Source organism: Petaurus breviceps, unplaced genomic scaffold (genome assembly GCF_028583685.1).
Source record: "Petaurus breviceps papuanus isolate PSGF00001 unplaced genomic scaffold, PetGlider_PUasm1.0 90752, whole genome shotgun sequence".
NCBI classification, from domain to species: Eukaryota; Metazoa; Chordata; class Mammalia; order Diprotodontia; family Petauridae; genus Petaurus; species Petaurus breviceps.
The window spans coordinates 10,799,152-10,823,393 of record NW_027187336.1 but is presented as its reverse complement, the minus strand read 5'-3'; the positions used below and the strand labels follow the sequence as shown (position 1 = coordinate 10,823,393).

The 24,242-nt window shown below is 36.8% G+C and overlaps 1 protein-coding gene across 3 annotated transcripts in view; it reads right to left on the bottom strand.

The window, feature by feature from the left end:
* Positions 1–11,038: 11,038 nt before the first annotated feature.
* The window catches only part of ACMSD (aminocarboxymuconate semialdehyde decarboxylase), a 94,457-nt gene continuing 81,253 nt past the window's right edge, over positions 11,039–24,242 (bottom strand). Inside the window, exons 8-9 of one of the 3 annotated variants that reach the window (XM_069067811.1) lie at positions 17,940–17,998; positions 11,039–11,159 (exon numbers count right to left, since the gene is read on the bottom strand). In XM_069067811.1, coding sequence (XP_068923912.1) covers positions 11,082–11,159; positions 17,940–17,998 — 137 coding nt within the window. In that variant the 3' untranslated portion in view covers positions 11,039–11,081. Of the gene's footprint in view, positions 13,762–17,939; positions 18,039–24,242 lie in introns of all 3 variants that reach the window. The other 2 variants (XM_069067809.1, XM_069067810.1) reach the window with 2 other exon arrangements.

Sequence of the window (24,242 nt, the reverse complement as noted above, 5' to 3'; positions counted from 1 at the left end):
ATCCTCTCCAGCATTTGTCATTTTCCTGTTTTGTCATCTTAGCCAATCTGACTGGTGAGATGTGGTACCTCAGAGTTGTTTTGATTTGCATTTCTCTAATCAATAGTGAATTAGAGCATTTCTTCATGTGCTTATAGATAGCTTTAATTTTTTTCTCTGAAAACTGCCTGTTCATATCCTTTGACCATTTATCAATTGGGGAATGACTTGTATTCTTATAAATTTGACTCAGTTCTCTGTATATTTTAGAGATGAGTCCTTTGTCAGAGACATAGGTTGTAAAGATTCTTTCCCAATTTCCCACCTCCCTCTTAATCTTGGTTACATTGGCTTTATTTGTACAGAAACTTTTCAATTTCATGTAGTAAAAATTATCCATTTTACATTTTATAATGTTCTCTACTTCCTGCTTCATCATAAAGTCATTCCCTCTCCACAAGTCTGATAGGTAAACTATTCCTTATTTTAGCAGACTGCTTACAGCATCAACCTTTATACCTAGATCATGAACCCATTTAGACTTGATTTTGGTATATGGTGTTAGATAATGGTCTATGTCCAGTTTCTGCCATACTATATTCCAGTTTTCCCAGCAGTTTTTGTCAAATGGTGAGTTCTTATCCCAAAAACCAGGGTCTGGGGGTTTATCAAACAATACATTACTGTAGTCGTTGACTTCTGAATCTCGTGTGCCTAATCTATTCCATTGATCCACTCCTCTATTCCTAAGCCAGTACCAAGTAGTTTTGATGACTGCTGCTTTATAGTACAGATTGAAATCTGGTAAAGCTAGTCCACCTTCCCTAGCATTTTTTTTCATTGATTCCCTTGATATTCTGGACCGTTTATTCTTCCAGATGAATTTTGTTACTATTTTTTCTAACTCTATAAAGTAGTTTTTTGGCAAATTAATTGGTATGGCACTAAATATATAATTTAATTTAGGTAAAATTGTCATTTTTATTATATTAGCTCGACCCAGCCATGAGCAATTGATATTTTTCAAATTAGTTAGATCTGACTTTATTTGTGTGAAAAGTGTTTTGCAGTTATGATCATACAGGTCCTGGGTTTGTTTTGGCAGGTAGATTCCCAAATATTTTATAATGACTACAGTAACTTTCAATGGGATTTCTCTTTCTACTTCTTGCTGTTGAATTTCATTGGAAATATATAGGAATGCCGAGGATTTATGTGGGTTTATTTTATATCCTGCAACTTTGCCAAATTTATTTATTGTCTCAAGCAGTTTTTTACTTGATTCTCTAGGATTCTCTAAGTATATCATCATATCATCTGCAAAGAGTGATAGCTTGGTCTCTTCTTTGCCTAACTTGATTCCTTTGATTTCTTTTTCTTCTCTAATTGCTACTGCTAACATTTCTAGTACCAGATTGAATAAGAGGGGTGATAGTGGACACCCTTGTTTCACCCCTGATCTTATGGGAAATGCTTCCAGTTTCTCCCCATTACATATAATACTTGCTGATGGCTTTAAATAGATGCTACCTATTATTTTAAGGAAGGCTCCATTTATTCCTATACTTTCTAATGTTTTTAATAGGAATGAACGTTGTATTTTGTCAAAAGCCTTTTCTGCATCTATTGAGATGATCATGTGGTTTCTGCTAGTTTTATTGTTGATATGATCAATTATACTGATGGTTTTCCTAATATTAAACCATCCTTGCATTCCTGGAATAAATCCTACCTGATCAAAGTGTATTATTCTTGAGATAAGTTGCTGTAGTCTTTTGGCTAGTATTTTATTTAGAATTTTTGCATCTATATTCATGAGGGAGATTGGTCTATAATTTTCTTTCTCTGTTTTATCTCTTCCTGATTTAGGTATCAGTACCATATTTGTGTCATAAAAAGAATTTGGTAGGACTCCTTCTTCACTAATTTTCCCAAATAATTTGTAGAGTATTGGAATCATTGCTCTTTAAATGATTGATAGAATTCACTAGTGAATCCATCTGGCCCTGGAGATTTTTTCCTAGGGAGGTGACTGATGGCTTGTTCAATTTCTTTTTCTGAGATGGGATTATTTAAGTAATTTACTTCCTCTTCAGTTAATCTGGGCAACTTGTATGTTTCTAAATATTCATCCATTTCCCTAAGATTGTCAAATTTATGTGCATACAATTGGGAAAAATAATTCCTAATTATTGTTTTGATTTCCTCTTCATTGGAGGTAGATTCACCCTTTTCATTTTTGATACTCATAATTTGGTTTTCTTCTTTCTTTTTTTTTTATCATATTGACTAAGGGTCTATCAATTTTGTTGGTTTTTTCATAAAACCAGCTCTTGGTTTTATTTATTAGTTCAATAGTTTTCTTGATTTCGATTTTATTAATCTCTCCTTTAGTCTTCAATATTTCTAGTTTAGTATTTAATTGGGGATTTTGAATTTGTTCTTTTTCTAGGTTTTTTAATTGCATGCCCAATTCGTTGAGCTCCCTTTTCTCTAATTTAATCACGTATGCACTCAGGGATATAAAACTTTCCCTAAGAACTGCCTTTAATGTATCCCACAGATTTTGGTATGTTGTCTCATTATTATCATTCTCTTGAATGAAATTACTGATTGTTTCTATAATTTCTTGTTTGACCCACTCATTCTTTAGGATCAAATTGTTTAATTTCCAGTTAGTTTTTAGTCTGTCTTTCCCTGGCCCTTTATTGCATATAATTTTTATTGCATCATGATCTGAGAATGATGCGTTTAATATTTCTGCCTTACTGCATAGAATTGTGAGGTTTTTATGCCCTAGAACATGGTCAATTTTTGAATATGTGCCATGAACCGCTGAGAAGAAAGTATATTCCTTTTTATCCCCATTCAGTTTTCTCCAGAGATCTATCATACCTATCCTCTCTAAAATCCTGTTCACCTCCTTAACTTCTTTCTTGTTTATTTTGAGGTTGGATTTATCAAGTTCAGATAGGGGGAGATTAAGGTCTCCCAGTTTTGCTATCTATTTCTTCCTCTAATTCCTTTACCTTCACCTCTAGGAATTTGGATGCTACACCACTTGGTGCATATATGTTAAGTAGTGATATTGCTTCATTCTCGATGGTGCCTTTTAACAGGATATAGTTTCCTTCCTTATCTCTTTTAATTAGGTCAATTTTTGCATTTGCTTTATCTGAGATTAGGATTGCTACCCCTGCTTTTTTTTACTTTAGCTGAGGCATGATATATTTTACTCCAACCTTTTACCTTTACCTTGTGTGTATCCCTCTGTTTCAAATGTGTTTCTTGTAAACAGCATATTGTGGGATTATGATTTCTAATCCATTCTGCTATCTGTCTCCATTTTATAGGAGAGTTTATTCCATTCACATTTACAGTTATGATTGTTATCTGTTTCTTTCCCCTCATCCTATTCCTGCCCCTGTTAATGTTCGTATTTTCCCTCCCTTCTCCCTTCCCCCCCTTAATAGTTTTCCTTTTGACCACCACCTCCCTCAGTGTTCCCTTTTTGGCCCCCCTTCTTTTTCCTCCCCTTTTCCTCTTACTACTTCCCTCCCTACAAACCACTCCCGCCCCCCTTTTGTAACCCTTTCCCCCTCCTACTACCTGTAGGATATTGTTATACTTAATGAGGTATGCTATTTTTTCTTCACATCAAGAATGACAGGAATAGATCTCATGCGAAGCTCCTCTCCCTCCCCTCTTTCCCTCTAAAATGATGTGTGTTCTCCTTGTTTACCTTTCTAAGTCACTGTTGCTTCTCGTAATTGGAGGTTGAATTTTCCATTGAGTTCTGGCTTTTTTATTAAGAAGGTCTGGAACTCTGTTATATCATTGAATGACCATCTCTTTGCCTGGAAGAATATGCTCAGTCTCGCTGGGTATGTGATCCTTGGTTGTAATCTGAGCTGTTTTGCCTTCCTGAAAATAGTATTCCACTGCCTCCGAACTTTCAGTGTGGAGGCTGACAAATCCTGTGCAATCCTCACTGTGGACCCTCGATATTTGAATTGTTTCTTTCTGGCCGCTTGAAGTATTTTCTCTTTTATTTTTATCTGGTAGTTCTGGAGTTTGGCCACAACATTTCGAGGATTTTTCAGTTTGGGATCTCTTACAGCAGGTGTCCGGTGGATTCTGTCGATTTCTATTTTCCCCTCAGGTTCTAGTATCTCAGGGCAGTTTTCCTTAACGAGCTCTTGGAGAATGTTGTCCAGGCTCATTTTTTCATCATAATTTTCTGGTAGGCCTATGATTCTCAGATTATCTCTCCTGGATCTGTTTTCCAGGTCAGTTACTTTTTCTTTGAGGTATTTTGCCTCTTTTTCTAATTTTTCATTTTTGTTGTTTTGCTTGGCTAATTCTTGGTTCCTCATAGAGTTATTTGTTTCCATTTGTTTAATTCTGGTTTTTAGCAAATCATTTTCCTTGGTTAATTTTTGAAGCTCCTTTTCCATATCATACACTTTTCTTTTTAAAGAGATGTTGTCCTCATTATAATGTTTTTCGAATTCTGCTATTTTCGTTTTGAGAGAATGATTCATTTTGTCTTCTATCTCTCTCATTTTGCTTTCAAAGTTCCTTTTGATCTCATCTAGGAGAGCCTTCTGTGCTTGGGATCCATTCCGTGTTGAAGTCTCAGCTATGGGTGTGGAGTCCACATTGTCTCCCTCTGAGGTTGGTTCCTCCCTCTGAGGATAGTAGGACTCCAGAGTCTTTGTCTTTGTAGTCTGCTTTCTACCCATTTTGAGGCAGTGTCCTAGCCATGCCCTTTCTCTAGGATCCCAAGCCTTTACTGTAGAGGGTTTTGCCCTGGGGCAAGAGTTACTATATCTTCAGGGTCAGAGGGGGGGTTTGGAGCAAGTGGGGTTCACTCTGTCATCCTTGTCTTTGGAGGTCCTGAAAGGGGCTTTTTTTTTTTTTTTTTAAAGATTTCTGGGCTATGAAGTGGTAGCCCCAGGAGTGTTTGCTGTCCAGTATAGGGGCCCTTGTATTTGCTTCTTACCTTGCTCTTTCCAGTCCCAGCCCTTTGATGATAGGCCTGGTAGTGGACCTTGTGGTTGGTGGGAAGACTTGCCCTCCAAGTTGATCAGGCCCCTTCCAGGCCTGCATCTGCCAACTGCGCCACGCCTTCCTGCACAGGCCGCTGCGCCTTCCCGGCCTTCCCGGCCTGTGTCCGCTGCCGCAGCCGCCACCACCGGGCCTTCCCAGGCTGCGCCCGCCCGCCGCGCTGCCGCTGCGGGGCCTTCCCAGGCTGCGCCCGCCACGCGCGCGCCTTCCCAGCCTCGAACCTCTCACTTTGTCCTTTGTGTCTATGTGTTGATAAATCTGGAAACGGCCCCAGCTGCTGCTGATCTCGAGTCCCTCTGGCCCGTGGCTGGTCAGGCCCGCCCTGGGGCTAAAGCCTCGGTGTGGGGCTGGACTTGGCTCCCAGAGCACTGCGCTGGCCTGCCGGGCTGTCCTGGGCGGGAGGTTAGCTCCTCTGTGTCATTATGTGGGTTCTGCAGCTCCAAAGTGTGTTCAGAGTCCCCCCTTTACATGGATTGGGGAGGGTGGAAGCCGGAGCCGCGGGAAGGTCTTGCTTCTACTCCGCCATCTTGGCTCCGCCCCGAACAGAGTTCTTAAGGGAAGAAATCCATGCTATCTCTAACTACATGCAAAAAATGCTCTAAATCACTATTAATTAGAGAAATGCAAACTAATGCATTTCTGAGATTCATATCTCATACTCATCAGGGTGGTAAAGAATATAAAAAGGGAAAATGATAATTGTTGGAGAGGTTGTGGGAAAATAGGCACATTTATGTAGACTGTCGGTGGACCTAAGAATGAATACCATTCTGGAACACAATTTGGAAATATATACGAGAAGTTACTAAACCATATGTTCCCTTTGTGCCACCTTTACCACAGCTAGGCCTATACTAAAAAGAGATCAAAGAAAGAGGTAAAGACCCTCTATTTACAAAAATATTTATAGCAGTTCTTTTTGCATTGGCAAAAACCTGGAAACTTAAAGGATGTTCAATAATTGACGAATGGTTTAATAAGTTGCAGTATATGAAAATCATAGAGTACTATTGTGCTGTAGGAAATGAGGAAATAGATGATTAAAAAAAGACATTGAAAGACATATGAACTGAGGCAGAATGAAGTGAGTGGAACTCAAAGAATAATTTGTATTATAATATATAAAAATGAGCAATTTTGAGGACTTTTATAAACTGATGAAGAATGAAATGAGCAAAACCATAAGAATAATATACACTGTAATGACACAGTAAAAACTGAAAGCTTTAAAAACTGTAAGAACTATGACCAATGTAATGACTATTCATGATTCCAGAGAATATGTAATGAAGCATGCTGTATTACAAAGAGGTGATAAATTTAGGGTACAGAATTACATACATACATACACACATATATGTAAGTATATATATGTATATATATATATATATATATATATAGAGAGAGAGAGAGAGAGAGACTGACAGACAGACAGACAGACATCAAGGGGATATTTTTGCTTGTCTATGCATATTTTTTTATAAGAATTGTTTTTCTTTTCTTTTTGCCCCATAGGGTTAGGGGTGGGAGGGAAAGAAAATATGCATTAATTTAAAAGAAATGAAGAAGTGAGGGTGCTTTGGATGTGGAATGTTTCATCTACTTTCAAATGATGCCATTGTATTATTTTTATTTAACTGTTTCCCTTTGTTGCAAAATACCTCTCATGAAGTGGGAATAATCTGTAAATGTATGTAATGTAAAAATAAGATACATAAATAAACCTTAAAAAAAACTGGATTACTAACTGTTCACTGAACTTGATTATGTCATTTCTAGCTCCTATGCATTTACAAAGGCCATCTCTCATTCCTGGAGTATACTGTTTCTTCACCTACACTATACTTTTTCCTTCCACGTTCAGCTCAGGTGTCATTTCCTCCGTGTATCTTTCCCTGATATCCTTACACCTGAAAGTATTCTTTCCCTCCTCAGAGAGGATTATGCTCCCATTTCTCCCTATCTTGTACTATACTTACCAGTGTGCAAATCATATTCCAACTTTCCTCTCCCTCAAGTAGAATGTAAGCTCCTTAAGGGCATGGATTTTTTTTTTCTTGAATCAATGAAACAAAATTGAGTCAACATGGCCTATAAGTCCCTGGATTGGTCAAAGCTATTGTGTAAGAGACTTAAGCAATTTGTATAAAAGGTAGAAGCTATCTCAGAAGGGGAGAAGGGAAGAGATTTTAATGGTCTGTTCTAGAGGTTTGTAAAAAAGGTAAGAAGTTATCTCAAAAGTGGAGAAGGGAAAAGATTATAAGGGTCTGAATCTCAGAGACTGGAACATTCATGGCATTTCAAACATACCCTTGATAAGCAAAAAGGAAGGCTGAGCTGTGGCAGAGAATGGAAACATTTAGAAACTCTAGAGATATCTCAGATTAGAAGACCCAGGATGTGGAAAATCCTGAGAAAGGTGAATTTTCCCCTAAACATTCCATTTATATTTCTTCTGAAAACTCTTCATATTCCTTGACTACTTATTGGGCAATCATTTTTCCCCTTCCTAATGCCCACTGCAGGCTTCATCTCTATGTCAATTGAGGCCCTCTTAAAGACTTTTTTGGAAAGTTCCACATCAGCCAGTATTAAACACAATAGATTGAATTTAACAGTAAATTACATTGTGCCTCAGATTACTAAAAATTCTAAAAAGGCTTAACAATCTAAAAAGCTAATGAAGTTCTTTTCACATGCATATAGCCAGACCCCTCATCCTTCTTCCACTACCTTTTCTATTCATCTAGCCCACAGTAGAATTCTTACCTTCTTTGTCCTATGCTCATGTAAAGAATAAAATGTACATGGGAAGAAAAACTTCAGATCTACTATCCCATACAATTTCGTATGACTTAAGCAAAGATTCCAAGTGCTAGGCTATCAATTGGTCTTTGCCTTGGATCAGACTACTCTGGGAACATTGAAAACTTGCAGCTTTTCTCCAGCCCACTCCCCTCCTCCCATCCTGGAACACCATAACACTCAATAACTCAAGAAAGCAACAACAGGAACCACCCTTGCCTTTCATTTCAGGAATGTGGTAGAGTCCAACCCTAACATCAAGTCCAAAGTTAGGAAGTAGACTGGAAGAAAGCAAACAAACAAACAAACAAAAAAGAATTCTACCATAAAGAGTAATTATGGTGACAGAGAAGTTCAAGACACAAATACAGAAGAGAATGATGCCAAATTTTCTACAGGTAATGCCTTAGAGAAAAACATTGGTTGGGAACAAATTAGAATTCCTGGGAGAGATGAAGGCAAGATTTAAAAAAAAAGTTTTTGTAAATAAAACAAGAGCATTTGAGGAAAAAAATAGAAAATAAATGAAATCAATGGAAGAAAGAATTGGGAAGAGAATTAACTTGTCATAAAGCTTGTCCCTGAGATGCTGAAAGAACACAATACTCAATACCCCCAAGAAAGCAGCAATAGGAGACCCAGACCTTCCCTTCAGAAGTGCACAGAGATTGCCCTTAACATAAAATCCAAAGTCAGGAAGTAGGCACAAGAGGTATAAAACCTTGCCCAAGCAACAAATTTCCTGAAAATTAGAATGGACCAAATAGAAGTCAGTGCCTCCATGAGACAACAAGAAATATTAAAATGAAGCCAGAAGAATGAAAGAGAAGAAAATGTAAGACATAGAAAAAACAACTGACTTGGAAAACAGATCAAGGAGGAAAAAAAAATGTAAGAATCATTGGAATATATGAATGCTGTGTCCAAAATAACAATCTAGGTATCATTTTTCAAGAAATCTTAAGAGAAAACTGCCTAGACCTCTTAGAACCAGAGTGTGGAGCAGAAATAGAAATAATTTACTATTTACCTCATGGAAGAAACCTCCAAATAAAGAATCCCAGGAACATCATAGCCAACCTTCAGACCTTTCAGGTCAAATAAAAAATACTGTGAGCAGCCAGACAGAAATAATTCAATTACTGAGGAGCCACAGTCAGGATTAAATAAGATATTTCTGTCATTACACTAAAGGAGTGGATAACTTGGAATATGATATTCCAGAAGGCAAAGAATATGGGCTTATATCCAAGAATAACTTACCTAGTAAAATCAAGTATAATGCTACAGGAGAAAAAAAACCGAATCTTTAATGAAATAGAGGACTTCCAAGCATTCCTTTTTGAAAAAGACCATAGAGAAGTGTAAAAAGGTAAACATGAATGAACAATGAAGGTGGAGGAAGAGGTAGCACCTCAGCTAAGGACTTGACCTAAAATTGGAAACTGAGGAAAGTTCCACAATCATGTGCCTAGTGAAGCCTTGAAGAGATCAGATGACTAGCAGACAATTGTCCAGAAGCATCATAAAACTAGTAGACCTGCTATCTGGCAAAGACTCTATGTCATATCAGACCAGTAGGAAACAGATTAATTATACCACTAAAAGTCCTATGTCACCCTGTAGCATTGGTGGCATGTTTCCCTTCCACATATAGTTATACAGTTTATGAGTTGAAGGGGATCCAGGCAATATTCAGAACCCTCCACAATTCTCATTTTTGAAAAAACTGAAATAGAGGCTGTGTGACTCCCCTAAATTTGCATAGACAGTAAATAACAAAATGGAGACTCCAAACCAAGGAAGTCTAATTCAAAATCTAATGCTTTTCCACTGATATATAGAAGACACTACATATAATTACAGAGTTGAGACAGAAATTTGAATAAGATAAAGTTTTATCTGTGTCATCGTGAGATTTTCCCTGTCCTTTTGCAGAAAGGAAAAACTTGACCCACTCACTATGAGGCTTGAACCATTTAATGAAGATAATAGAAGAAAGATACACAGATAGTCAAGCCTCATCAGCCATTTAGCTATCTAGGGTTACATTATGCTTGACTCTGGGGCATGCAACAGGTTTGTCTAACAGGGAAATCTAGTACCTTTTGAGCCAAAGATCAAGATTGAGGTAATCTGCCACTCTTCATTGTTTATCCCTTTTATAATCTCACTCAAAAGAAGTGTCCATGAAAGTTGCATCAATTAATTATAAAAAATGTATTATAGTAGTTATTGATAAGTTTCTAAGGAGTTCTCATTCTTGAGTTGCGCACTTTCATGTTAACTCCATGTTAGGCTTATTTTCAGTATATGCAGTGATCCTCGGGCCAAAAGGAAGGGTCTACTTCTGTTTTTCTTTTCTTCAGATCATCAGGTAGGCATACAAATTACTATATTGTACTAGTACAAGATAATAGGATATATAAAAATGGCACAATGGTATATGGAAAGTAGTTACATATAGGAAATCTCATTAGGTATAGTGCTGTATAGTTACATAGATGGATATTTATTTGTACATATATATATATATATTTAGAGAGAGGCTTTTTTGCAGAATAGGATATGCATTTACACAAGAGAGCATGGAAACTAAGTTTCTACATAATACAATTCAGGAGAAAGAACAACTGTAACTTTTATCATTTCAGTGAAAAAAATTAACTCATTATTCCTCTACCAACATTCTAGGTAGTCTTAAGTAAAGGTCTTGATTTTGAAATCTTATCAGAAAGTTTCCAAACTTTAATGAATGCTATACATACTGTCATGCTGCTCTCAAAGAATATATGTTCTAGTTGGGGAGAAATACAACATGTGCTCTGGTGACTGTAATAAAGTAGAATGTGAAAACGCATGCTAGAGGTTTAAGTTATTGGAAGAGTTTGCAGGAAGGAACTGCCTTTAGATGAGGGAATGATCTCTTCCAGGAAGATTTCACTAGTTACTGCAGCTCAAATTAATCTCTCTTCTTCTGAGCTTCTTTAAGTCTATACCACGTACTTTAATAATCATGTACCATATTATTTGCTAATTGTTTTGTAACAACACCTTCAGTGCTACTTTCTCAACTCTCAGTCCTACTGTGTGCCTGGGGAGAAGCAAAGGAGATTTATTAAATGCTTACTATGTGTCAGGCAGTGTGTTATAAACATGCTTTACAAAGGAACAACAACAAATATCTCATTTGAATAAGGATTCTGTATTATAGCAGATGTTAGTAATCAAAGATTTAAATACACAAAAATTATCTTAAAGAAACTGGGTTGATTTCTAAAGGAAGTATATTGTCCAGTTATAACCTGAAACAAATGAAAGAAAAATGTAAATTTTTCTTTAATAGATTTCTGCAAAACTAGGATAACCCAATATAAGAGTACTGGATGGAGAGCCTCTTCAGTAGATCTGTGAAAATGCAAAGGCCTCCATTAGAGACCCCTTTTCATTTTGGCAGTGTTTGTTGGTGTTGCATGGCCTAAGGGCATGCACAGTGCAAATTGCTCAGATTTTGTTTCTGGAACAAGGCTGCAGTGAAGTTGTGATGCAACATGGGCAAGTGCACTGCCAGAAAAACCTTGGATTCATTACGAATTTGATTTTTAATTAATTTTTTGTCATTGTGCATTTAGAAACCTTTTACTGTTGCTAATTTTTTTTTTTTACAACATATGGGGTCAAGACCCACAGTTTAAGAAGCTCTGCACTTTAAGCCACAGTTGATAATAATGACTAGCATTTATATAGTTCTTAAAGGTTTTCAAATTTGCAAAATGCAAATAATATCTCATTTTATTTTCACAACAACCCTAAAAGGTAGATAGATGCCTTTATTATTTCCATTTTGCAGATGAGGAAAAAGGCTGTTAGAGGTTAAAGGGACTTGTTCAGAGTTACACAGATAATAAGTGTTTGAAGTTGGATTTGAACTTGGGTATTCCTGACTAAATGTTCAGCACTCTATCGAGTGTACTAGCAGCTAGCATTCTTTGGTGCAAAGAGTCATGCTCCTTGGAGCTGCTTCCTTCCACAATTAACTCTGTCAGGGTACACTCTGAGATGAAAACTGTAAACAATCTTGTTTACACATCATGTCCCCTGATTTATCATTTAACTCAGTCAAACTGATAAAAGTATGAGTGTAGAGCATTTTGTTAATTGAAGTGTATGTGTGTATGTGTGTGTTATGATGGAACTATTTTCCTTAGTGTCATAAGTGCTAATCCTATTTCCCCAACTAGATTGTAAGATTCTTGATGGCAAAGGTGTTAAAAAATATCCCCAGTAATACTAAGTATTGTTCAATAAATGTACACTGATTGGGGACAGAAAATTTGGGGCCTTTTGAACATTCTTCAAAATAGAGACTAATCATAATCTTTTAAAACAAAAATATGTATACAGGGACATGTTCAAATATGGATTTGTAAGGGTTATGGGATTTAAAGATCTTCCATGCCCCGTTGGACTTGCTGATGTAGCAGGAAGGGGTGGAGCAAGAGGAAGCAGAAGCCAAACTGTAGTTCCTGGTGTGACTGGCAGTGGTGGCAGAAGCAGCAGTGGCCAGCAGCAGCAGCAGCAGTAGAGGTAGTAGCCGAGGTGGAGGCAAAGGAGTGAACCCCTTTTTTGAGCCAGCCAGAATTTCTGCTATGGACTCCTGCTGAGGACTGCCAGGGACCAGAACTGTGGGGTGAAGGGGCTTTTGGGAGCATGCTTCCTGGATGCTGAGCAATTGCCTTGAGTGGAGAAAGGAGGACCTTTGCCTGAGATAGCCTGTTCTGTTTTGAAGGCTTAAGAATGTGGGTGTTTACTATGTTAACTATGTGTGCCAACTTCATAACTACTGTGATGACTTTGACTTTCTGGTTTTGGGACTCACTTTTCTGGTATTTTAATAAATGTTCTAGATTTATCCCCCATGTAGAAAGCCTGGTATATTTTGTGATTAATAACCACATCAGCATATTTGTAATTGCCATAGTCATTGTGAATATTGCATTGTTGATACAGGGTTCCATATTCTTTCTGGAACTAGATCCCCCAAATTATATGTGAGGTCATAGTGTGAGGAACCTCTCAGTATGATAGATTTTGAAAAACATGGGGAAGTGTCTCAAAGAAAGAGATATAGGGTTGGATGGAGGTTAAACAAAAGAAAGAAGAAAATGATATCTATGTCCTGATATATTTCATTCCCTCTTCTACCTCATTAAATTCCCTTAATGCTATCTGTGAGTGATTGATATGTTCCTCCTATTGCTGGAGAGACAAGAGTAGTAAATTAGGAGCTGAGATGAGTGTGAGACAAAGGGAAACAGAAGCTATTTGGGAACAGGTGCCAAGAACATTTTATCCCTAACTTGGTTCACTGTTATTTTCTCATTATTCTGTTTTGTCAAATGACTTTGCTTTGAATTCAGTCATGAAACTTGGTAAAACACACTGGTGAAAGCTTGTGATATCTTGGTTTGAATATACCAATACCCCAACAATACCATAGACATAGATGTAACCGAAAAGAGGGTCACCTGGCAGGCTACATATTGTTTTGGATCTTTCCCCAGACATTTAACTATTCTGCCACATAGGGTAAGGTTAAAATGGTTTGAGAAAAATTGGTACATTGTTCTAATTTCTCAGACTTTCATTTCTTGTATGAAAGGTTTCATAGAAAAATGAAGAAAATGGTGAATTATTTTAGTCTTGAATAATCTGATGTTTTGGAATGTTCAATTTCTGGAAATAGAGTCCATGACAGAATTTATAGTGAGATAGAGCCAACATATATAGAAGCAGAGGAAAATACAATATTCTATTGAAGTTTTGCTTCAGTAGTAAATTCAATCATTCAAATTGTTTTTTCTCGAGACCTAAAAATGCCAAAGCATTGTCAGCTTTCAGTTTATCCTGGAAAGGAAAAAAGACATTTTAAAAATGTTACTGGTGGTTGTTATGTCAATACATCAAGGACCTGCTTCAGCAAACCATCTATAATTTAGAGATTTAGAAAACTGCCTGAGTTTCAGGAATTTTAGTTGATATTAATAGTCACACAATTAGTAGTTATCAGAGACTGCATTTGAACCCAGGTTTACTGGCTTTAAGTATAACACTTTATCTACTATACTACACTTCCTTTTTTTATTATTTCTATTGATGATGATGATGTTGTTGATGATGATGATGACCATGATAACTGGGTCTCTATCTCATTCAGGCTAGAAGGTCAGTGAACACTTAGAGTCCCAATCCCACTGCTGATCTGTATTGAAGTTTTGACCCTATCCTTTTCTGACTTGGGCCAGTTTGCCCTTTCTTGGGTCCCAGTTCTTTGGGGCTCATCATATTGGTAAGGGACTAAGCTCACCAACTAAGCCTACAGTTCAGAGCTCCCAAGCTTAAGCAATCAACCAGCCTCAGCCTTCCTCAGTAGCAGGGTTATATATATATATTAAGTACCTATGGTGTGTGGAACATGTGCTACATATTTATAATTTTTTAAGACCTTGCTTCAGTATAAGAAAAAAAATCTTAGTGAATATCTTACCAAAATCCTATTGACTCATGATCTGAGTATCTGCAGGTGTGATAGTAATGGAATGTGATTACAGCAGGTTAGAACTCTGTCATTCTAGGACAAAAAAAGGATGAATTTGGAAGCTAAGATCCTTCACTGTGGTGGAAATCTCCAGAGCAATGTTTTCCTAGCTTAAATTAAACTATACTCTGGACTAGTAAAATGTCTAAATTCTCCACCTCAAAGTACTACCTGCTCTCCCTCCCTCTTTCCAAAGACCAGCTAGAGGGAGAAGAAAATCAGTTACACATATAGATTTATATTTAAATCTATATATTTACCCTGTTTGTTTAGCTTGTTTATCCTGTTTATGGCTTACTTGTATACATTTGTTTGTTTGTTGTCTTCTCTACTAGACTGTGAGTTCCTTGAGGGTGATGACCTTTTGCCTCTTTTTGTAACGCCAATGGTTTAGCATAATGCCTGGCATAGAGTAGGAATTTAATAAATTTTTTTTTGTCTGACTGACATTTAGTGCTTTAAAGTTTATACAGCACTTCACAACAACCCCATTACATAGATGGTATAGTATTAGTATCTTCATTTTCCTGATAAAGAAACTGAGGCATCAAACTGTGCTCATTCAGTGTGGCACAGCTGATAGATGTCAGAACCAAGAACTTATGCCTTTATGACTTGAGTGTAGGACCTTTGGTGGTAAAAGCTTTGTAGATCAGTGAAATAGTGTCTCATGGAATGCTCTTGTTCATGGGACCTGCATTTGGGAAACCTTTCTGGGAAATCAGGGAATGATAAGATGTTAGGACTGGAAGGGATCTTAGGAATGATCCAGTCCAACCTTTTATTGACAAGGCTCCAGTCACAGAGAGTGACTGTTACTTAGGCTTCTAGGATCCTGGGATTAGCAAATTTAAATAACATCATTTTACCTCATCCTTCTGCTTCTAAGCATGTCAATTTGTAATATACATTGTTTTTGTCTATTTGATCCTTTGGATGACTAAATGAAGATAAACTAATTTAGCTCGTCATAGGAAGAAATGAATGGAGATTCTAAGATAGGTATCAATGGGTATGTTGAAATTTCACCATAATTTTCACATAAAGTAGAAATGAGGACTAAAATCTTTCCTTAACCTTCCTTTTTCATCTGTGAAAGAGACTACATCAACCTCACCAAGAGAATCTCCATGACACAAGGAGTTTGAGAACTTCTTGCATGTTTGCACCTACACTCCCATAAAAGCAGAGCTTCTTAATCATTTTTATGTCATGGACCCCTCTGGCAGTCTGGTGAAGCCTGTGAACCCCTTCTCAGAATAATGTTTTTAAATGAATGAAATAAAACACTTAGGATCACAAATGAAACCAATTATATTGAAACATAGCTTTCCAAATTAAAAAAAAAGTTCATTCACTCTAAAAATCCCTGCCATATTGGGCATGAGGTCGGTAGGCAGTCTGTGGAGGATATTGATAACCTCTTAGATATAGAGTTGGAAGAGACTTTGTATTCCATCTTGTCTAATCCCATCATTTTATAGATGGGGCAAATGAAGCCAATGGAAATGAAGTGATTGGCACTAAGTACAGGCAGGGCTTGGACCCAGGTCTTCTTATTCCAGAGACAGAGTCTGCGTTACTTTGGATACAGCTATATATTATGACCACACACTTATACATGCCCACACAGACAGATGGCTGACAAAGTAGTTTACAGCAATTATGTCCCCTAGCCTCATCTGAGCTCAACTCAACTGACCCCTGTAGCTCTGAGGAACCACTTGCTTCACCTCATAAGAGGAGTTTGTACTTATTCTCCAGCAGTATCTTCAGATGGTGCTTTACTGTCAGGATTTTTATTTCCTGAAGAATGAATTTTTTAAAAATTATATTAAAATCTTAATTGACTAGAATGTTTGGGTAATGAAATTGATTTTATTTTCTGATTAACTGAATCTATATGGAAAACTCTTTAAGTTGTAACCCTTGTGTCTGAAACACTTCCTGTTTTCTTCTCCCTGCCCCAGTACAGTTCTTTAAAACATTATAGAATATTTTCCTGCACTCAATAAGTGCAGAACCCTGAATGTGATTCAAGAATTTGCAGTGCCTTGTGATTTTAATTGAAGTCACAGATTTAGGGTCATAAGACACTTTAGAAATCATCTTTTCCAACCCCTTCATTCTATAGTTGAGAAAACTGAGGCCTAGTGAGCTTATTTGCCACAGGTTACACAGCTAGTGAGTATCAAAACCAAACCATAGATCAGTTCAGAGTTGGAATGGATCTCAGAGGTCATTGGTCCAAATCCCTTCATTTATAGATGAGAAAACTGAGGCCCAGAGAAGTTACTTGCTCAATGTCACATCAGCAAAGCCAGGCTTTCTCTGCAGTTACATCCACTGATTTCAAATCCTAGTTAACGATACTTTACTATCTTCAATACATTTGTGATATGGCATTGTGGATGTAAACTTTGTAGGACACTAGGTAATTCTGTGCTAAAGCTAGGACATAAACCCTGGAAAAGGTTATTAAATACATCCTTAATAGGTCCTTGTTTTGTTGACATTTGCTTAAAAATAATGAAAACTTCAGCTTTTTGAGGGTTTTGATTAGTTGGTTTCTGGGTAGTCAAGGATTTAGACACTGGAGTAAAACAAACAGGATCATGGCAGTAGGGCTTGTTTAGAAGTTTGGGAGCTTTGAAACAGAAGTGTGAAAGATAGTTCACAAATTTTCCAAGGTTTATCTGACCTAGATATGTAAATTGAACATTAGGAGATGCTTCTATACAGTTAGTGGTTTATCCACTTTGCTTGTGATTGGTTGATTATTGCCTTTTTGCCTTCCTTCAAACCATGTGAGATTAGCTATCAATAATAATAATGATAATGATAATAACTAGCATTTTTATGGTGCTTTATGGTTTACAAAGCACTTCACAAATATTATCTCATTTGGTCTTTACAATAACCTGAAAGGTAGGTACTATTATCATCCCCATTTTACAGATGAGGAAACTGAGGCAGGTAGACATTAAGTGGGAGGGAAAGAAATAAGCATTTACATAGTGCCTGCTGTGTGCCAGGCACTATACTTTTTGCAAATATTATCTCATTTTTATCCTCACAACTAGCCTGCAAGGTAGGTAGATGCTATTATTATCCCTACTGAGATAAATAGAAGTTAAATGATTTGCCTAAAGTAAAACAGTTTGTGAAGTCAGATTTAAGCTCAGCCCTATCTGATTTCAGGTGCAATGCTCTATCCATTGGGCCATCCAAGTGTCCCCAGGGATAGAATAACAGCTTCTAATCTATGGATTATCAAACATTTTGATCTGGTGACTAATCCTGTGCTGTCAATTATCAAACACCCTATGAACATCACCTCTACACTTCTGTGACATTTTGTGGACATACTGTGACATAGTTATTGAAATTTTTTTTTTTTGTGAACTCAGTCCCAACCTGAATTAGAAGTATACTCCAAAGAAATAAGAACAAAGTAAAAATCAAAACCAAAGTTCAAATACCATACCTTCGTTTCATCATCAAATTCTTCTATAGACTCTATCAGTTTTCCAGCTTCTAGATCACCTAAGGGAAAGGGATAATCAGTCCCCAAAAGGACTTTATCCTGAAAACAGAAAAATGTGGTTTTAAAAAAATCTATAACTTCCTTGGATACCAAAGTACCTGTGAAAAATACTTCTTTAAAACAAGAAATTATGCCTACATTTGATTTATCCTCTTTCAGGCCAATGGAAATATAAAATATAATGACCATGATATTTTGAGACTGAAAAGAATTTTTACTTGTTTTGAAGGTTTTTAAAAATTTATTTTATCTCCAGTAGATGTCACCATGGTGTCTCCTAAAGTTATAAAACTGAGTAGTTTAAGAGAACTGGAGGAAAATTCTATATGACCACCTAAAAATAAAGACTTCTACCTGATGCAAAAATATGAATGACCTTGGGCTACATTAAAGCAATGTGATTCTATCTGATGATATAGTTTCTGAAAAAATAATTGCACACAAAATATATAGGATTTTTAAAGCTATAGGTTATATAGTCCAAACCCCTCATTTTACAGATGAACTGGAGCCCCAAGAAATAGAATGACTTATCCAAAGCCACATAGGCAGTCATAGAAGTGGCAGATGTAAAACTTGAACCCAGATCCCTTGACTTTAAATCTGGTGCTCTTTCCTTTCTATTCTATGTTTTTTCTTAAAACAACCAACCAACCCCAAACAAACAACTTTTGTGAAATTGATCTTTGTCTGGCTTTTGAATGATGTTGCTTCATTTTGTGAGGCTTTGTAAATCAAGTAAGTAGGATGGTATTAAAATTTATTACCTTCTTTGTTGAACAAATTACATTATCCTTAAGGTAATTTAACATATTTTTAAAGGATGGATTTCCCAGGTAAATATAAGAATAATTCCTTCATTGATTACAGTTCTCTGTAATGTGGTGAAGTACAACTTTTCTCTGTATCTGAAGTTGATGCTACTGATCATGTGGAATTATTTTTCCAGTAGTAATGATAGGCTTGACTCAATCCAACTGCATTCCTTCCAAGTTCTCATGATCAGGGCATTTTTAAGACTAGTGGACATGAACAAATAAGAAGTATCATCTTTGGTTTTGGAACAAAGTTGTAGCTTGTCAAGCAAAGTGATTACAGTAAAGAGAGCATTAGACTGGGCATCAGGAGATTTGGGTTCAAGCCTCTGTCCTGCTATAAACTAGATTTGTGACCTTGGACAAATCATTTATCTCTCTTGGTTTTCTTTCCTGTATGTATAAAATAAGGCAGAGGGGAAGGGGTAGTACAAGGTGAGCTTTAAGGAGTAGGTTTTAGGATTCCAAGAGACCTGGATAGCTTGAACTCCAGACCTTGGTCTCATTAACCACATGCGCTAAGTGTCTGAGTCATGCAGCCAAAGATACTGTGATGCCGGAATGAAGCATATAGTTTTAGAGGAGTTAGATTTTAGCTAAAAATAATTACAGGTTTTTAAGAAAAACGTGTCAATAATAATGGACCTCATTTCTAATTTAGGATGGGCCTGAGCTTTCATTGTATTGGCATAACACTGTCACTTTTAATTAGAATTGTATTCCTGGTCTTAATGCAATTGGATAATTTCATACAATGCACATGTCTGTCACATAAATTAACAAAGCATAACTTGAGAAAGAGAAAAAAAAGCAGGGCTATATTCAAATGTAAACCATTAAATATATCTTTTGCACTTTAATTTTGAGTAGTTAGAAGCCCAAATTATAGTTCATTTAATAAAACCCATGAAATCTATTAAGATTAAAAAAATATAATTTACATGAAATAGTTTGAAAGGACATTAAAGGCAAGGCATGATGGATCAACAAATCTCTTCCTGATTTCTGTGCTCAGTGCTATACCAAACCAAGCAAATTAACATTCTCAATTCCTGCTGATGGAAGTCCCCCAAAGACCAAAAGTTATGTTTCTGTACATCTGTGCAAACAGCTGATCCTTTCTTAAATTGCCTGCTGGGCATTCATAGGAGATTCATTTGTCCTTATTTCCAAGCTCCCTTAAAAAAAAGAAAAACAAAACCCAAACCCCAAAACCTTCACAACCATTTGTATTTGTAGTTCAAAAACCCTTCTATTACATTAGGCATTTAAAAAAAAAATGGAATGTTTATATAACATTTGTCAACTCCTTGCATGTAAAAATCAGGTTTAGAAATTAATTTATCTTTCTACTCTCTAGTGCTCCCACTCCTAGTGTTATGATAACCTACTTTGATATTAGTAATTTGCAGTCAGATCTATTCTTCTTTAATATAGAGAATACATAATTGAAAAGCAGAAATGAAAATTATTTCTTCTGAAAAATTTCCAAAATTCTATTCTTTTGCAGTAATTTCACAGAATTTTAACACCAGTAGCTACATTAGGGATCATCTGATCCAACCCTTTCATTTTACAGATGAGAAAATGGGCCCAGAGAGGTTAAAATACTTGCCTACATAGCTCGTTAATGGAAGAGCTGGTACTGGAATCTGGTTCTACTCATTTCTAATATGATTCTCTTTCTGCTTACTGATCTATACTTTGCCCCCTCTGCCTCTATTATGATTTTTTGGATTCATAATACAGGAAGCTGAAGTTATACCATGATTTTTTCTACATATTTTTTGGACCCCCACATTGTTCAGAACATGTAGGATTTAACTATCTAGTCTCAGAATTAGCAAATAACCTCAGAAACTAGCTTGTCAAACCCATATGGGAAGAAGGACCCTATGATATACCTCAAAACTCGTTATTCACCCCCCATTTGAAGACCTCTGGTGGAAGGGGATCTCCCTCAATTTGGCAGCCCAATTGAATTTGGGACAGTTTTAATTGTTAGAAAGAGTCCCCTCAAACCCTTTAAGGTGAGCTAAAAAATCTGCTTCTCTGTATCTTCTGTACATTAGTTCTAATTTTAACCTCTTGGGTCAAGCAAAACAAATTGATCCCTCTTCCACATGATAGCCCTTCGAGTATTTAAAGGAATGAATAATAAAACAAGCATTTATTAAGCATTTCCTCCATGCAAAACACTGTACTCAGCTTTGGGGATCTATACAAAAAAGCCAGATAGTCCTTGCTCTCAAGGAGTTCACATTCTAATAGGGGAGACACTGCATCCAATGTAGGAGCGGGATGGGTAGTTAGGTGGCACAGTGTATAGAGCACTAGGCCTGGAGTCAGGAGACCTGAGTTCAAATCCTGCCCTAGACACTAGCTATATGACCTTGGGCAAGTCACTTAACCTCTATTTACCTCAGTTTCCTCAACTATAAAATGGGATAATAATAGCATTTATCTCCCAAGGTTATTGTGAAGATCAAATGAGTTATTATTATTAGTATCTGTGATGATGATGATGGTGCTGAGGCTTCATCATCAAGTCTGAAGGACCCACTTCAGTTTATCAGTGATCTTCCTTATCAATGACAGCAAGAATTGAACACAAAATTCCAATTTGTGGTCTAGCTGGGATCTTGTACAATAGGACAATCCCTTAGTTACATTTAGTTAACAGTTAACATTTATACAGCATTTACCATGTGTCAGGCTGCACTAAATGCTTTTTGACTATTTTATTTGGTCCTTGTAACCCTTCAAGGTAGGTACTGTAATCTTCCCATGTATCTCAGGCACGATTTGAACTCAGGTCTTCCTAACTATCTGGGCAGCAAGGTGGTGCAGTGGATAAAGTGGTAGGCCAGCAATCAGGAAGACTCATCTTCCTGAGTTCAAATCTGACCTCAGACATGTACTAGCTGTATGACTTTGGGCAAGTCACTTAATTCTATTTGCCTCAGTTTCCTCAGCTATAAAATGAACTGGAGAAGGAAATCGCATACCATTCCAGCATCTCTGCAAAGAAAACCCCAGATGGGGTCACGAAGAGTCAGACACGCCTCAAACAACTGAATGACAACAGCTTCCTAACTCAAGACCTGTGCTCTGTCTACTGCACGACCAAGCTACCCTACCACGTGATGTTTTCTGGGTGCCTTATGACAGCCTTGAATCAAATTGAAGTCTTAGTCCCTTAAAACACTAGAATTTTTTTTTATGAGCTGTTGTTTACTCACATCTCTTCTCCCCCATCTATGCTCACACAGTTGATTATTAAAACATAATTATAGAACTTTACATATATACATATTGTGTCATTTTATTAATTTCATCATTCTTATCTTGTGAAAGAAAACTTTTGGGTTTTTAAGTCTCTTAATTCCATGTGTTAGCTATTCCTCTCAGCTGCGTTTCTAATCTGATTTAATAAACATGCTATCTATACTTTTATTCAAGTCACTGATAAAAATGTTATGTCTCTGAAGACCCTTGACAGTGGCTTTACTCTATATTATACTTAGGATGACAAAAAGAGCTAGAGTCCTTTCCAAATATACTATTTTAGGATTTGGAGGCCCTCAGCACCTTTGGATATGCCAATTATGAATAAACCAGACATGGATATACACAGGGCTGGGTAAAATTCCTTTGGTGCTCTGTGATTATACTTATGGATTCATCAGTCACTTTAAATGCTTCTACTTTTATGTCTTCAGTCTTTTCCTCTGGCTAGGGAAAAGGACCTGGTCTGACCAGACAATTTTATTTTGACAGCCTTAACCACCCTTTCCATTTAAATACTTATCTCTTCCTTCAGATTCAATAAAACAGTTCCTTTCTGGTTTTTCTCTTCTCTTGTACAACTGCTTCTTATCATCCTTTTCTCTTTCCTTAAGCCTGATATTCTTCAAAACTCTGTCCTCAGCTCTGTTATATATATATTTTTTCTATATTCACTCCCTTGGTATCTCATCTAATCCCTTTATTTTAATTATGACCTCTAACCAGATGACTCCAAATCTATGTATCTATCACCAATTTCTCCCATGAACTTAGATGTCAAATTACTGACTGTGTCTGTGGGTCATTTTCACCTAGATGTCCTCTGAGCACCTAAAATATAGAATATCCATAACTAAGCTTTTTTGCTGATTTTCTAGCTTTCTCCCCAGATCTGTTAATCCTCACAAATTGTCTTTCTGCTGATGGTACCTCCCTCTTATTAGGTATTCTGGCTCAAAACCTCAAGGTCATCTTTGACTCTTCTCTTTCTCTCACTTCTACATCCTATTAGTTGCAAAAGCGTGTGGATTTTACTTCCACAGTATCTCTTCCATCTATTCTCTCTTTTCAATAATATAGCTACCACGATAGTTCAATTACTTCTCTCCCAAATTATGACAGCTAACATTTATATATCACTTTAAGGTTTACAAAGTATTTGCATGCTTCACCTCTTTTGACTTTTACAAGCCTATAAGGTCGGTGCTATTATGATTCCTGTTTTGCAGATTAGGAAATGTGGCTGATGGAAGTGAAATGACTTGCCCAGGGCCACATAGCTACTAAGTGTCTGAAATGAGATTCAAACTCAGGTCTTCTTAACCTTGAGTCCAGTGTCCTATCCATTATACCATTTAGTTGCCTTCTAATTGGTCTTCTTGGTTCCAATATTTCCTCTCTCCAACTAACTCATCCTTCATTTCACACAGTTGCCAAAATAATTTTGGTTTTATACACATTTGACGATGTCATTCTACTTATCTAAAACCTCCAATGACTTCCCATTGCCTCTAAAATACAAAACAACATTTAAGGACCTTCACAGTTTGGCTATAAGCCACACAGGCTACAAATGATACTAATTTATGTATTCTACTGTTCCAGCAGAACTGAACTATTAGCTGCTCCTTGGTTTCCTCTTACCCGCTCTTCTGAACATTCACTCAGACTGTTCCTTCTGATAGGGACATACTAAAAATCACAGGAATTATTTCAGAGTTGGGACTCATAGGGTCACCTACTCCAACCTGTATCTGAACAGGGATCCCCTTGACATCATCTCTGGAAAGTGGGCATCTGGCTTTTGCTTGGTGATATCCTGTGGTGGGAAATCTGGAGATTTTAAGCATTATACCTTTAAACCTCATGTGCTTCTGTTGAAATCTCTCTCTTCTTTCAATGTCCAGGTTAGGTGCCCACCTCTTTCATATCATCCAAGATCCTTCCCCTCTGCTCCCTCAGCTAAAAGTGATTTTTTTCCTCCCCAAATTTTCTCAGAACATTTTGGCTTCCATATTTGTCCTTATCACATTCTACTTACCATATTTAATTGTGTGCCTATTTTATCCTCTTTAAATTGTGCCTTGCATATACTTTTTCATCTTTTTGTCCTCAGTGTCTAGCAGTACCTTGCAGTCAG